The sequence below is a fragment of the Podarcis erhardii genome (assembly GCF_964252035.2).
Source record: "Podarcis erhardii genome assembly, chromosome: 6".
Taxonomy (NCBI): Eukaryota; Metazoa; Chordata; class Lepidosauria; order Squamata; family Lacertidae; genus Podarcis; species Podarcis erhardii.
In genome coordinates, this window is record NC_138510.1 from 99,204,092 (window position 1) to 99,220,622 (window position 16,531).

Here is a 16,531-nt window from a genome sequence, read left to right on the forward strand (position 1 = left end):
ACTGTTTAAGGTCTGTGTTTATTTCTGGCATCAGTTGTGAGTTTTGATTTATTTTTCATTGCTCAGAAACATTGATCTTTGAGAACAGGGGAGGAAAAACGTGTAAAGGATTAAGTGTACTGTTCACACAGCACAGAGATACTAGGTCAAACAAAAAGCAAGATTACACACTGATCCATATCAATTGTTAACAGCTTTATTTATAAAAAGTGACATAGTGGAATGTTTCAGGCTTAGTTACTTCTATTTTTATGGGGGCATATTTATTTTCTGATAGCTGAGCTTTTACACCAAAATAGCTACTTTGTGCTGACACATCAACTTAGATATGCTAACAATTTAATACATTTTTAGCCTAGGAGGTTTGAGTTGATGGGAGGACTGCATGGTAAAGGTACCAGGGAACAGAGGGAACCTACAGGAATAAAAATTAGGGCCATTGCAGATTTCGGATAGCATCTCTGTAAGTCTGCACCTCGTGAACTAAACTGGCCTATTTAAAAATAATAATAATATAAAAATGATGTTATTTTTCAAGTGGGATCTGAAGTTCAATACTAGCCAAGTAGCAGGATTGGCCAGATTTGCCTGATATGATAAGCCAAACTATACTCACTGGGACCATGCAAGTCTGCAAGCTCACAGATAACAGTTCATATATTCTGAAAGAAAGGAGAGGAAACATGGCAGAATGATAGAATCATAGAGTTGGAAGAGACCACAAGGGCCATCGAGTCCAACCCCCTGCCAAGCAGGAAACACCATCAGAGCACTCCTGACATAAGGTTGTCAAGAACAGCGGCAGAAATGATATAGATATAGATAACATAGAATAGCCTTCAACAATCTGCTGCCTGCCCTGAGTAGCGGTGGGGTCAGCTTAAATATGCAAGATCCATTTTCAGTCAATGATTAAAGTTTGCAACCCTGGCAGGACTTCTATTTCTTATTTTTTTTTATTTTCAGTGATCAACAACTGAAAAAAATCAACACAGAAAGTGGGTGTGTGGGAGAGACAAGTAAGATGTTTTTAGAGAAGGTAAGGTTAGCCGTGCTTTGCGTCATCAAACCCACCCAACCACAGATATCAGCCTGGTTTGGTAAATTCTAACCAGCAAACATCCCATCAAATAAAATTTCCACCTTAGGCACTTTAAACACACACACCGGGGCGGGGGACTACAGGTTGCTCCCGACATGTTTTTACAGATCCGGCAGCATGCAATGAAGTTCATAAATTTTGGGGAACAATGAGCATGGCCTGAAGGCAGACTTGTAAGAAAGATTTTATGAAATCCGTCTCAACAAGCACTTAGCAAGAGTGCAACATGTGTCCTAGAGTGACTGGGTTCTCAGTCTCAAGGGTTGTGCACACAGGGACACTGTGACTTGCACTTCTGCATTAGAGTCACGAGAGCCAAAAATTTAGTGGACACTGTGCCAGATTTGGACAGGAGACACTTTGGTTCAAATTTCCACTCAGCCATGAAGCGCAATGGATGAATTTGGACTAGAAACTGACCAAGAATGGATATATAATGTCTCACAGCCAAATCATGCGTTGGCCATCAGGAGCACACATACTGCGCAGCACCTCTTTTCCCCATTTGTTTGGGTATTTCCTCTCTCTCTTGGGATAACTACCATTACAGCCACAAAATAACCACTCACATCTGCACTAACTTTTATGGCAAATTAAATGATAGTTAACTCAGTTTGTAAGCTTTCTTCTAGCTATAGCGAGACTAATGAAGCCTGTCCGGACTTCCTATTTGGGCCCAAAAGCCATTCTGGTCAAGCCACCCAGTTGCTCTATACCTGACATCATAAATGACACCATATACATAGGGCAGGTAAAGAAATGTTTGGCCCAAATGGAAGTTTGCAAAATCCCTGCAAAGCTGATCACCAGGGTGTGCAAAACACTGTGCCTCTGCCTGCAGTGTTTAATTTCAAACTGTGTGAGCGAAAATAGGGCACCTGAGGCCATCGTGACATCAGGTGAGTCAAAGGTCAGTAGCCCCACCCATCTGTCAAACTTGGCCCTTGGGGACATAAACTTGGCCCTTGGGGAGATAAAGATACAGCCTGCTAGTCTGATTGAATTCCCTACCCCTTGGCTATGGCTTCAAAATGATTCGGCACCAACTGAAGTCAACCTTAAAATAATCAAAATGCCACTAGCTCCTAGGACAATTTTGTTAAACTATCTAAGTGACCAAATTGGTTCCAATTATAAGGAGCTGGTGTGCAATTTGATAACCACAGCATGAGTGTTGGTAGCAAAAACTCTCACGGAATATCTTTGTGTTTCTCAGTTATGAAAGGAACGCCCACTTTGGGCTGCTTCTGCCCCCCCCCCCTTGCCTTTTAGGGTTTTCCCCACTATTTTTTTTGGATTTCTGCAAACTTAAGAACTCCCTCTTGTGCATTCATGGACTACTTTGGATACGAAAGGGCCTGCCTTGGAGAATGAGTTTACAGTTATGTAGTATGCAGGATAATGGATTTTGTCAGTTTTATTTTTGTCTGCCTCAAGAGTTTCAAGCCAAGGCGTGCGCATGAGACATGTCTGTGGCAACCTGCTTGGCTCATTCTCTCAATCGGTGACTGGTAAACAGTTACTTCTGTTGGCAGTTACAGGGTGGAAAAGAGAATAAATTCATTTTGAATTTGAATCATATGTGGAAGGGGCAAACCAACTGTGCATCTTGGAGAGTGTCCAGAGAACACACAATTCCCTTTACTCTTTTAAACATTTTCCTTCTTTTACCCAAAATGGTTGGCCTCCTGCAATGCTTTCTCAACATGACAAATGGCAGCTCCCACTCACCTGGCCCCATTATCCCTGATCATTAGCCATGCTAGTTGTGGCTCATGGCAGGTGTAGTCCAAAACACCTGGAGAGCATCATTTCAGCAAAGGCTGACATATGGAAGCAACCACATTAAATCCACATCTATTTTCTCTCTCCATGGCCTGGGGTCAGAAGTACAAATGTGCAAGGAGATGCCAGCTGTGGGAAGCACAGATTGTGTGTCACTAAGAAACCTCCCCCTTCTCAATTCTCAGAGCAGTTTTACGCTCCGGGAGGCAGAGTGTATTAAAAAGTAAACAAATGAACAAGTAAATTAATAGTACCTTTTAAAGTTTTAAAACGTGGGGAACTTTCTAAAGCATGGAGGCAAGCAAAAGATGAATGGCTGAACCAGCATTCCATTCTCTGACACGTTCATCATGTATCAGTCAAAATCACAAAGCTTTGAGGAAATGAAGCTCATGTTATGGCCAAGACTTCCTTTGGGGTGGTTTCTTTTATCTAAGATTTGGAATCAGGCATCTTCTAATAAAAATATCTAGCTAGCTAGTTTCACCAATAGTGAATCCAATACAAAATTTAGACTCCTGTCAAATGTTTGACATTCTCAGATGTAGGTTCTGACTTTTCTGGTTATAATGAAATGTTTGTGAAAGTATGCCAAAGTCTTCCCCAAGGTGGTGGTAGTGGTGTCTTGCAGTTAGTTGCCTGTACTGAGTTCTAGCAAGGTTTGCTGACTGTCTGGTAAACACCACTTCCATTTTAAATAAAAGGACACATTCTACTCGTGTCAAAACACGCTGATTCCCAGATTGTCCGTGGGCTGGATTGAGAAGGCGATTGGGCTGCATCCAGCCCCCGGGCCTTAGGTTGCCTATCCCTGTACTACAACCTGTTTGTGGCTATTTGATCTGCTATGACTCATCCTTCACCCCAAAACTGCTGTACTTACTATCTAGCTTTGCCTCTAGCTTGTTTAGTCTGATTTCTAGAACTGAGCCAGATTTAAGTAGCCCTGGTGCTACATGGATTGTGAAATGGACCTCATGTGTGCTCTCTTGCTTGCGGTTTAGGACAGATCTGTCTTAGGAAGATTCCCATTACAAGAAAATGCCACTGACCAAACAAAACCTTTCTTGACCTGTTCAAGGAGCCCTCCGTCAAATGCAGGTATGTGAAGAGAAATTCTGGCAATAACTTTATTTTGCATGAATGATTCCAAGCTGGAGACTGCCGGGCAGACAGCTATGACTTCATTGGCCTGAAATACCAACTCACTGGAAAGATCATTCTGCTTTATGAGCACAACAACCAGTCACATTAACGCCAAAACGGAATCACCCTATTTACATCTTCCATTCTTATCAGTATAATCTCCAGATTAGCCTGGACTTTATTAAGGAAAATACATGGCAAGTGAATGTAAAGTGCTCAATACAGCTAAGATTTTCATGTAGTCAGACCATTTCTGAACCAGATTTTGTACTTTGAGATGAGTAATTTGATGGTCTCCGGTTCCAGGAAAAAAATGTTCAACAAAGCGTATTAGGGCAATTATTACCCTCGTGTGAGCTACAGAAAATGACCTTTGCCAGGTTGTTCCAGTAACCTGATACTGTTTATAAAAAAAATCATAATAAAAAAGCTGTCTGAAAGAATTTATTGCTCAAGGCTCACACAGCCCATTATAAAAGTGTTCATAAATGTAACGACAGACTTAGTTAGAGGATTAAACAAATCCAAAGAACTCCTGCTGTCATACCCTGCAATAGTCATTCCCAATTTGTGCAATTAAAAGTTCTTGCAAGCCTGAACTATACTCCTACAAGGAGGCTACCCAGTGAGTCTCTGCATGATTAATGACTCCTGCCTTATTTCATTTCAATTGGCCTTCACTGAAGGTGGTTAATTCTGCTCCATCTCAACATTTGGTGTGATAGGATGGGCCAATCTCTCTGAATTAAAAGCTGTACTAGTTATCTGTTCCTAGAAGGGGCTAACAGGTGTCTCTTCTGCACAAGTCACTGTTCTGAGCTCACCTCCTTTGAATCAAGACACACCTATCCAAACAGCCCATTCAGAAATGAGGGCATCTCTATGGAATGATAGATTTTGTTCTTAGACATTCTGAAAGCAAATCTTTTGAGTGCAAGAGTGAATCATGCCACCAGTTTTATTTAAAATTAAAAAACCCCACTAAGCATGCCTCAGCTCTCAGAAGTTTGGGAAACACAGATCTACACAAGTCATATTGTAAACAGACAATTCAAAATGCTGTACAAAAAGGGGAGCATCATACTGACACTTAGATGCCTCTTATGTGGACTTTATTTGCTTGTTCTGCATTGTGAAACAGATGGAAACATATTGAGTGTGGACAAGCCTCCGGTTCACTTCCAGCATTCCACTGACAAGGTCAGAGACTCCTCTACCGCACTGTACAGTGAAATTCCCTATCCCATTTTCTAGGCAGCTCAGAGACTTTGACGATTCATCAATAATAGACAAATGCAACATGGTAAACAAACATATTCAGCAGCCTGTTAGGGGCAAGGGCAACTATTTGGTCTTCATAGGTGCAGGCCGCATCAGGGACAAGCTCCTACTTTTCACCAGGTTTGAGGGAAAGATGGGGGGGGGGGAATCTCCCTCTTGACCTTTTTTGGGTTTGCAGCCATTCAGAAAGCACCAAGGCTCCTTGCTACTTTGCAAGAGCTTCAACAGGTACAGCACGAATTCAGAAAGACATCCACATCCGACCCCTGAGTCTATAACTTATATAAGTAATAAAAATAAGTTGTACCTCAGCCTACAATCAGGCAGGACACCCTCCCTCACCAAAAAGTTTATAACCTATAAAAAGTTTATAACCTATATTGATTCTATAAGCTATAAATTCTATAAACTATAAGCTATCTACAGTATCCCCCTGCTGGCCCAGGGTGAGAACTTCAGTACATAACAGTTAGTATGCCCAAAGCCTGGTTGAAGAGGAGCATTTTCACCTGGCGCCTAAAGGTGTATAATGAAGGCACCAACCTGGGAGCCACTGCAGAAAAGGTCCATCCTCTGGACCTCTCTTGGGGAGGGACACACAAAAAACAGCCTCAGAGGATGATTGCAGGCCCAGTGGGGTCATATGGAGGGAGGCAGTATTTTGAGACTAGGTGCTTTGGAAAACACACAGATGCTGTTTCCGTGCGCTCTGGCTTCTGTCACGGTGTCCCATTGCGCCAGAAGCGGTTGAGTCATGCTGGCCACGTGACCCAGAAAGCTGACTGCAAACCAAATGCCGGCTCCCTCGGCCTGAAAGCAGAGTTGAATTTGACTGGACTTAGCCACCCAGGGGTCCTTTTCCTTTTCCTTTAACCTTTCTATATTGAGGGTCTGATTAAATTTAAATACTTTGGAAGGTCTCCTGCTCCCAGCCACTTCAGGATGATGGGCGTCCCAATCCAAGCTGTGATGTGTGATTCTATCTAAGGGGCAGCCAACTTCAGGCCCAGGAAGGCCCCGTAACTCCTTGCTGGGCTCCTCCGTGTCTCCCTCGCCTGCATCGACTCCTCTTTTCAGCTCTTGCTGGGAGTCACATTCAGCTCCTTCAATCAAGTCTGATTTATACCTTCACAGTTCATGGAACCTATCCACATGTCCACTACCATTACCTTTGGGACGCAACAGTTTACTTTTTCCAGGAGCTCAGCAGTGAATAATTCATGGACTCAAATCAATTAGAGGGGTGGGGGAAAGAGAGGAAACTGCAGAGAGAGACCAACCAATATTGACTTTTGGAAGAATATTAACATCCAGTCTAAAATCTTAACAATTAAATACTATACCGCCATTTATGGACTGCTGCTCTCTCTCTGAAACTGAGGCTAAAGCAACATGTTTGGCAGAGATCCTGCCTCACCATTCTCCCTGCAACCCTCTTCCTCAGACACTTTCTCTTTCAACCGGACAAATACACATCCAGATATGTGGCTGGTGGGGGAGAAAGAAGGGTTAAAAGCAGTGGTGCAAGGGATGTGCAGGTTCCCAGGCATACAACCTTCCAAAAGTGTCATTTTACACCGAATCAACAATACTACAAAACACATCTGTTTTCTACCTGCCTTCCTGCCTGCTTTCTGCTAGTAGGTGGCTACTGGGCAGCAGAGTCAGCAGGACCTTTGATCCTCTGCTCAAGTGCTAATCATCTGTCCGTGGTGGCGCAGCAGGGGCTTCTATGCTTTTTGATGTTGCAAGCTATTATTTGGCCACTATGCATTAAATTAAGAACAGATTGCTGCCATGAGCAACTTTTGCTTGCTGAGATACCAAAAGAGGATGAGGGAGGCAAAAACATTCCTTTAGTGCCTATGTTTAGCCAGAGAGGAAAAAAGATAGTGTCTGGGTTATCATCATACATACAAAATATATCATTTTTCTTTTTGGGGTGCATGGATGAGATGAATAGACCCTTCCTATACTTTTTTGGGGGGGAGACCAAATCCTAATTAGGGCTAGGTGCAAATGCAATTTTATTTTTAAATTCTGCACCAGTGGACTTAATTGTAGAATTCAGCCTAACTATCGGGAGAGAAAACCACCCCCATTTCTCTGTAGATGTTTTTTCTTCTCCTTCTCCTTTGTGATTCTGCAGGAGATAACAGCATCAGAAAGTGGTGTTTCCATCTTCTGCAAAAGCACAGCACAGGCAGGCAGCCACCCACTGCCCCACATGCATGCCACAAGAAGGGGTGAGCCACTGGTGACCATGCTTATGCACTGCCAATTCCACCACCGTGTGAAGCAATATCATCTAGAGCAATGGTTCCCAAACTTTCCCCCCGTGAAAATTATTGAGGCTCCTTGTGGACAACTTGATATTGTTGTAGCAATGGTAATGTGCTGTGCTAGATTCTGTGTGGTCTTTAATTGTATTATTATTGCTTCTTCATATATTCAACTTTATTGCACTGTATTACAATTTGAATTTCACAGAATTCAGTATGTGACATATTGCATTTTATTGTAACTCCTTCACTTGTGAGGCAGGTTTCTGTGGCATTTCTGGCCCACAGAATATATCTACCTGGAAAACAAAACAGCCCCCTGAGAATACCAAAAAAAAAAAAAAAAAGCCGTTCCTGTTTGAACATGAAGATGGTCACCAGGACAAGGAAGTCTTCACATAGTACTTCAAAACTGAAATGCAGGATATTGAGAAGGCTGCCTGCCACTTGATAAAACATGGTAAGAGCAAAAAGGCAAAATCAACAGGAAGACCGTCCATATGTGCCTTGAGGAAAGAGGGCCACTAAAAAGCCATACATATTTAGCTATGGAAAACGACCACATTTAGCCTTTAACTGACCCCTGAATAGGGAACATCATCAATATTCACTGACTCAGAGAGGAAATTAAATGCAAACATTTTTTTTTTAAAAAGCATCACTGCAAAGGACGGAAATTGCAGCTGAACCCTCTCAAAATACTAAACAATTGACTTTAGGCTTCCCATGCCCTATGGCATTGTCTTCTCCACTGACTCTCCTGGCTTTGGTATGGGCGGTACTCCATGGAAAAACTGTGTACAATGAATCTGGGCAAATCCAATTAGCTCCTGAAAACTAAGACTGGTACAGATAATGCTAACACTTCCGTGAGACTGGTAAAACAAGTGATACAGGGGTACCTCGGTTTTTTAATGTCTCCATTGACGAACGTTTTGGAACTCGAACGCCATAAACCTGGAAGTAAATGCTTTGGTTTGCGAACACGCCTTGGAAGTAGAACAGGAAACGCGACTTCCACTGAGTGCAAAACCCTGAAGCCTAGCTGTCGGCTATTGAGTTTCAGTTTTTGAACGTTTCGTAACTCGAATGGTCTTCCGGAACAGATTACATTCGAAAACTGAGGTACCAAATTGCAAAGTAATTAAAAACAAGTTCTGCAGTTGGAGAGTTACTTGAGCAAAAAAAACTAAAGCTACAAAAGGCCAGTCTGAATATGTTCTTTTTTATTCCTTTTCTCTGCACCTAGTCACAGGAATTGTACACTGCAGCTACTACCCATTATCCATTCTTGTGTCCCTCTTTTCTCTCCACAAGCAACGAGTTGTTCAATCTTCAGAGAAGCAAAGATGTATCTCTCAACCCAATCTCTCCTACAACAGTAGAGACTAGCGGGAAGCCAGCTGCTTTCTACAAAGCTGCCACCTGTTCTCTCCTGGGGTTCCTGTGGTCTTCTCAGAGTGCAAGGCAAACAGTAAAAGGTGCAATAGGACCTAGCATTGACATAGGTAGTGATAGAGACATCTGCACCTGCTCCCCCTTCTGCCATGCTGCTTTCTCAGGCATAAAGGGAAAATAAATAGTGATGCTGTTTGAACTCCGCCAAGACTATAATTCAGAAAAACATGTGAATGGCTTAATAATATATTTATCTTATTCTTTTTATAGTTCTATTAAGAACACCTCGTCCCAAGATGGAATTACATACCACCTGGACTTCTGTCGACATTGTCTTTATGGTTCTAATGCTATAGCTGTACTTTATCCAAGTGTTCAGAATACAGTACTCTCATGGGCATATTAATGGTCTATAAGATGTCAGTGGAAAATTTAAAGAAGTCATCCAGGTGATTTTTTTAAAGCCACAGAACCTTTAACAGCAACCTTCATACTCCTAAAACTGCAGGTAATGGGGAAAGAAATATTCTGCTTGCATTTTTAGAAAATACATCAATGCAAATTTATTTTGAGGACCAATGGTACAAGAAAAAGCTTTGCTCTCTCCATCTTCGAAGCTCACTATGATTAATGAGCATCTTTCCTTCTTAATGTGACAGTCCTGCTTTAAAAAAAGAACAACTAAGCACATGAATGCTCTTTCTGTTTATATTTTACTGTTGTGACCTTGCATACTTCACATTCATCTCCAAGGGAACATTTCCAAGTTCCTAATTAATAATGCACTGGCATCATTATACTTGCCTTTTGCATGCAAAACAGGTGCTCTTCCACTGTGTTTTAGGTGCTCCCAATGAACTTCTTGGTACAGCAATCAAACACGGTTGTTACTTTTACAAGAATTCTAACATCGGAGGCCAAATAGACTTGAGCATGTCCAGGTTTCTTTTTAAAAGAATGCTTCCTCACCTAGAGGCTGTCCTAATGCCCAAATTTGTTTAGTTTTAATTGTATTTTTATTGGACATCACTATCCATTTAAAATCACTTTGAGACTCCTTTTGTATGAAGCAAAAGGTAAGGATAAATCCATACCACACTTTTAACAACATTTGTAATGTATATTTATTCCATGTTATCTAGGGAATCCAATTTTTTTTTCAGTGCAAACTGTAAACTGTTTCAAGATGGCCATGCAATGGCACTAGAAAAGTCAAACTGTGAGAAAAATTGGGGATGACTAGTGCTGGTTCTGTTCAGAAAAGAAAGACATGGCATCTTTGGTTGTAATGTCCCAGAACAGAGACTGTAGTGATAAAGGAAGTTCTACAACACCAAGTAACATAAATATCTTTATTAAACTACGTGAAGGACTGTGCACCAAAAAATCATCAAACCCAAGTATTATAATGCTCTCAGTAACACAGATATTACTGCACATTACTGGTTTCTAGTGTAGGATTTTTCATGGTGATTCACCTACGCACACAGAGGACTTTCGATCTGAGCACCAGGGTCATAGGCTGGTGAACCTATTTGCTAATGAAAGCTACTCTCAGCCCCAGACAAAGGTCTGCAGCATGAAGAGGAAGCCTAAATTAAAATTGCATGCTGAGCTCAGAAAACCCTGTCTGCTACCCTCACAGATATGCCCATCAGGTTTAGTCCCATGAATTACAGGAGATGCAGTTCTGTTTGGGTTGGGCCTTACAGTCCATCATGTGAACCCTTTATAGCTTCATCCACAGCCTGAGAGCTATTGTTTTAATTTTTTCATCTAAATGACATCCTGATCTAGGAACTTTCACTGCTCTAATTAATTCACCTAATAAAAATAATAAAAGGACCATTTCCGATGTGGTGCCACTGGTACAGGGAACCTACAACCACATGGCGAGCCCTTTTTCTACAACACTTAGCCATATGAAAAGATGAATGCCTCTAGCACACATATTCACTGTGGAATATGATAAAAGATGATAACCTGTATCCTGGCCTCCCATTGTGGCATAATGTTCCTTTTATCCTTTTTTCTCCTGGAAGGCACTTCACTTCCTTTGGGTGTCCCCACCTTGGCAGTTTCACCAACAAATCAGTACAAGACATCAGGGGTGTGCAGACTTCAAGATTGTGAAATCTACTTTATTTTCTTCCTAGAACCTCAAGACCCACTACTAGCTGAAACCATGTGAAAAATAGTGGCTTAGAAAGCGAGGCCGGCAGACAGACACTTAGTAGGTTTTTTTATACACTGTACCTTTAAAGCACATTCTCAATGCTTTCTCACCCTCAAATAATTCTGAGGATCATAGTTTTATAGTTCCCAACAACCCTTAACAAAATACAGTGGCCAGTATTCTTTGAGGGAAATAAAGTGTTTCAAATGTGCTTAAAGGTATAGTGTGTATACAGGGTAGAACCAGACATCTTCAAGGGTCCAGACAGCCCAGGAACCTGTGCTTAGAACCAAGATTACGTACATGCATTTCACACAAAAACCCCATTCTGGTTCCCCCTCCTAGTCCCCAAAGCTCTCCTCATTTCAGCAGCCTAGTTGCAGGCGGAAGGGGGCTAGGATTTTCTTTTGTTTAACAACTGGGAGTAAAAAATCCTTGGTTATTTCCTGAAAACCACCCAGATATCCACCAGCAGACCCACCTGTGCAATAGACGGAGACTACTGAAAGAAAGAAAGTCCTTTGGAACCATGACTGCCTTTCGAGGCTATTTAGCACATTGTAACAAACTTGTCATGAGAGAGGCGGGGGCGGGGATTACGAGATGCACAACTTAAATCACTCCACTTATGATGTAGCTGGATATTATGGTCTGGCTTTTGGCAAGTTGCCAGTCTGTAACCATACACAGAGATCCTTATCTATGTACAGTGGGAGGGGGAATCATACTGGAACATGTGCTTTTTTCATTTGGGAAACCATTTAAAGCACAGGTGTGAACATAGCCCCCTGCAATAAACCCCACTAAGTTGTTTTGAAGAGTGACAGCAAGCCCCATCAGCCACTGCCGCTTTTGTTTGGAAACTATGCTCCTCCTTCTTCACTCCCTTACAGTTAGCCAAGGCCGGTCCTTCCTTCTACCACATGTGCCCTACCCTCCCAAACACATGGCTTGGAGATCGAGTTACCTCTTGCACTTAATACTTCTGGAGACAGTTGTACAGCTACTGTATTCCCATTGGGGGCAAGGAGAGAGGGGAACTGCTGTGATTTCAGTCTCCCACAGAAACCCAACAGAACAAGCCAAGGTGATGTTCAGTGGGGTTTCTGTGACAGACGTAACTGAATGATGAAGTGGTACTCACAAATAGACACAGTTCTCTCTTGACAGGGACAGAAAACACACACAGACTAACTGCTTCCAAGAAATCTCTCCCTATGCAAAAGCAACAGCTGCAAAAGCCTAGTTATTAATAAATTGCTTGGGGACAACCAGGTATTGCAGTTAGAGCATGCAAAAAAGGGTTATAATTTTTCCATCTCATTCATTTGAAAACTGCTTAGTAGCAACAGCTTGTCAAACCCAATTCCAGAAGCCCACAGCCTTGCTGAGCGCTGACGTCTGCCTTCCCCCTTCCTTTTGCAGATCAAGAATCTATGCAGCCATGATGAATCTCAACGGGCTTCTGAGCCACAAAGATGCTCCTCATCTGTCTTGTGCTTCCTGTATGCAGTCACTGCTGCAGACGGCAAGACTAAGTCCCAATTTTAGACTCATGCACGTCTGTTACATTACTCGTATATGCCAGTAAACCATTGTGAACCTGAGTAAATTTACTCAGAAGCAAGTCCCGGTGAGTTCAGGGGGTTAGCTCTCAAATACATAGGATTACAAATTGCAACTTTAGATTTTCCACCCTGCTTGGTTGTGCCTCCCCCGTCTCACCTCCTTCAACCTTTCATTCATCCCACCAGGTGCTTCCAGTCTTTTACTCACCCCCCCCCCCCGCCTCCGGATCTTTAACAGCAACATCCTATGCAGGCAACATCAAAGGTGACAAAAATATTGCTTCCATCACAGGGTGAAATTTTTCATCTGTGGATTTCTGAAGACCCAGCTTCAGCTAATGGCACAGGAGCAGACCTGGTAGAACTCTGGCCCCTTGATCAGTTGGCAACCTTGCCTGCAAACTGCCACCAACCCGCACGTTTTTCTCCATCCATCCTCCAGCCTTGATGCAGCTACCTGGAAACTTTTCTCTCGCCCAGCCTCCGTCGGGATGAGGTCACTGAGGTCTCCCCCCCCCCGCCCGTCTCTCCGGGGGCGCCTTCGGCCAACTTACCAGAGGGCGATCCTGTTCTTGGGGTACCGCAGCCTCTCCAGGCAGCCGAGGAAGTGGGGCAGGGAGTGGGCAGCGTTCCTGGCGAGGAGGGCGAGGAGGACGGTGGGCTTCTGCAAGGCGGATTCCGGCAGGGGATCCGGACCGAGCTGCTCCGGGGCTGAGCAGCTGCCCCCGGGGAGCCCCGAGACCCAGCAGAGGGGCAGCAGCAGCAGCAGCAGGATCCGGGCAGGGCGGCGAGGGAGCTCGAGGGTCGCAGCCATCTTTCGGGGCAGCGCGAGGAGCCTCTGCTGGCAGCGGCGGCCGGGAGGCGCCTACCTGGAGAGCAGGCTGGGAGGGAGGGAGGGAGGGAGGGAGAGGAGACCGGGCTGCCGCGCGCCCCCGCTTCGCCTTTTTCCTTTGCTCAGAGGAGGAGGAGGAGGGGGGGGGGCTGTGCCTTCTCGGCGAAAGGCGGCTTGGCGGGGGCAAAGCTCTCCGCTCGTGGAGCAAGGGGAAACAAAACACGCGTGCTCCTCTCTTCCCATATTCCCTCCTCTGCCGACCTCCTAAACGACAGAGAGCTTTTTGCAAAACTAATCATAAGTAACGCTAAGAAGGGATAGGTCCGTACAAACCTTCCAGATGATCTTTTTCTTCTGATCCCTATTGGGCTCGGATTGCGCCGGGCACACTTCGAATTACTGCTAGTGGACTCGGGAGCACAATGTGGTGGTGGAATTTCACGCGACCGGTGGCTCAGTGGCTGTGTTCTTTTTAGATTCCCACGACTAAGAGCTCCATGCATGTCGGAAAAAAGAGGTCCCCACACTGTCCTTTCACTCATGAGCTAGTGTACTACATGTAGCGAGCTTTTTACCTGGGGAAATAATTTTAAAAATGACACACGGGTCAGAAGTTGTGATCCAGAATTCTGCCCCTTGTAGCACCATCCTCTTTATGCACGTCCTCTTGCATGGAAGTCTCACTGACTTCCACAGAATTTACTCCCACAGGTATAGGGGTCTAGGACTGCAAGAGTGACTGAGACACTGCGGACTCAACGACCTCATTAGGCAGAATGCCTAGAAAGGCCATGGTGGCTGAATCCTGCATATGCATACCCCTACACGGAGCCAACCTTCTATGAAGCCTCTGCCTTAATAAATGAAATAAGAGATTGGACTGGCACTGAGGCTTTTCTGCTTTGTATTGACTTCAGTTGCTCTATCTGCACATTTATGGCTAAGGATTATAATATACTTTCCTGGCATTGAGGTTGCAACCCCATGCACATTGCAAGCCCCAATGAACACCTGGTTCTGTAAGGATGTGATTACGGATGCTTCCCAACAGCCTGTTTATTGAACATACAGCCTGATACATTTGTAGGGAAACTAGACAGTGGTTGGCTGTTTAATGAGCATTCACTCTTAATTTGTTTGTAGAGATTTTGTGTTTGGTTGTTGGGAATCACTGCTTCCAGGAAGCATGCATAGCATTGGCCTACAGTACTTGTCTAGCTAAGCCACCTACCCAGTCTACTCCCTGCTAGAAAGCAATCATAATCTAGAGCAGAGTTTTCCAAACTTTTCATGTTGGTGACACACTTTTTAGACATGCATCATTTCGCAACACAGTAATTCTGTTTCACTAGCAAACCAGAGGTTAAACTAATCCCTTTCTAGCCCTGTGAGGAGCGTGGGGAGTGTTTGTGCAACACACCTACACACTGCGGCCGACACACTAATGTGTCGCAACACAGTTTGGAAAGCACCGATCTAGAGTTTATAGCCCAATCCTATGCATGCATACCCAATGCATTCACCGAAACAAATGTAATTAGGACTGCAACGTAAGAGCAGCTGGATAACTCAAGCAAATGACCAGAGAATTTTGATTAAGAAGGAAGCATCTCCCCACCACCGACCACTGAGTTCCAGGAGGCTCCCAGTTAAGCCTGTATAGGATTGCAGACTAAGATTCAGATTTCTGTGGAACCACTAAAATATTTGGCAGTCCTTGCAACAGGAAGCAGATGTATGGGACAGTTCCTTCAAGAAACAGTAGCATGTTTTCATTCTTCTCACTATGCTTTCAATAAATGACCCTCAGAAGCCAAAAAGGAGCCTTTTCAGAGTTGCCAATTTGTGGGATTATTTTTAGGAGGCACTTAATAAGATCACACTTCTAGAATTTCTTTCACGAAACACAAAACTGAGTGAACTAAACAATCTTCACTTTTGTGGAAGCAGTAAAGTTTGCTGCAATGACAGGGCTTGACAGATGTTATTTATTTGTTTATTATGCTCTTTCTCAAGTTTAATTCAGAGCAGTTCAAAAAATTGTTCATAGGCAGCTTTGCACCATCCTCTTCATCCTCAGAGGGAGAAGACCTATTTATCTATAGCAGTAAAGCTGTCACTATCCAGAGTTACTACAGATCAACCAGGAATCTTCTGGCTCAGAACTTTCCTGCGCCATGAAATTCAGCAGACAGAATTAAGGAAGACACTTTGCAACATGGGCACAAGAATTATAATGACCCATTTAAACAAGCTGCTGAGAAAATGTATGTGAACTGTATACTCAAGAGGCAGAACATACAGCAAAGAGGCATTGATGTTAGAGCAGGTATCTTCAACCATTTCAGACCCGCAACACACTTTTAACCCAAGCATGCATTTGGAGACCCGTTTCTGAATATTTTACCATATATTTGCATGGTGGTATTGCTTCTGTTGTGAGCCACCTTAGATCAGGCTGCAGCCCACTAGGTCTCAACCTAACGGTTAAGTATATTAAGTGTATATAATCTGTTAAAGAGTTAAGCGTATAATCTGTCAGTTATTTTTTTTTAGGCATAGCACAGATTTGGGATGGGGGAACTGGTGAAGCTACAGATGTTTTAAGTGCTGCTGTTTTATGTTTGTAAAAATCAAATACACTGGCTTCTCACATTGGTATTAGACTTATCACTCCAAAAAAATACTAGCAGAAACTGTGCTATTGCTGAGAAGCTTGTCTACCAAACTGTATTTCAAAGTATGCCTTCAGAATGTTTTGAGTTAGTTCAAAAGGCCACTCATGACTTAGACATTTTGCTCAAGTACCTCGAGCACCCCCCACCCCACTCAAAGGGAATAGTTCGAAAGAATGCCCAACGTGCTTTGGCATCTGAGCCAGACTAGCCCACAAGCACCTCTCCCTGGGAGTAAAACTACAACAATAAACTAAAAAGCAAGCCGCTTGCCTCCTTTCCATGA

At 43.4% G+C, this 16,531-nt stretch overlaps 1 protein-coding gene across 1 annotated transcript in view; it reads right to left on the minus strand.

Annotated features, from left to right (window-relative positions):
• The window catches only part of COLGALT2 (collagen beta(1-O)galactosyltransferase 2), a 60,348-nt gene extending 46,700 nt beyond the window's left edge, over positions 1-13,648 (minus strand). Inside the window, exon 1 of the mRNA XM_081867327.1 lies at positions 13,293-13,648. Within this exon, the coding sequence (XP_081723453.1) occupies positions 13,293-13,552 (260 nt within the window). The 5' untranslated portion in view covers positions 13,553-13,648. The remainder of the gene's footprint in view (positions 1-13,292) is intronic.
• Between the last annotated feature and the right edge of the window lie 2,883 nt (positions 13,649-16,531).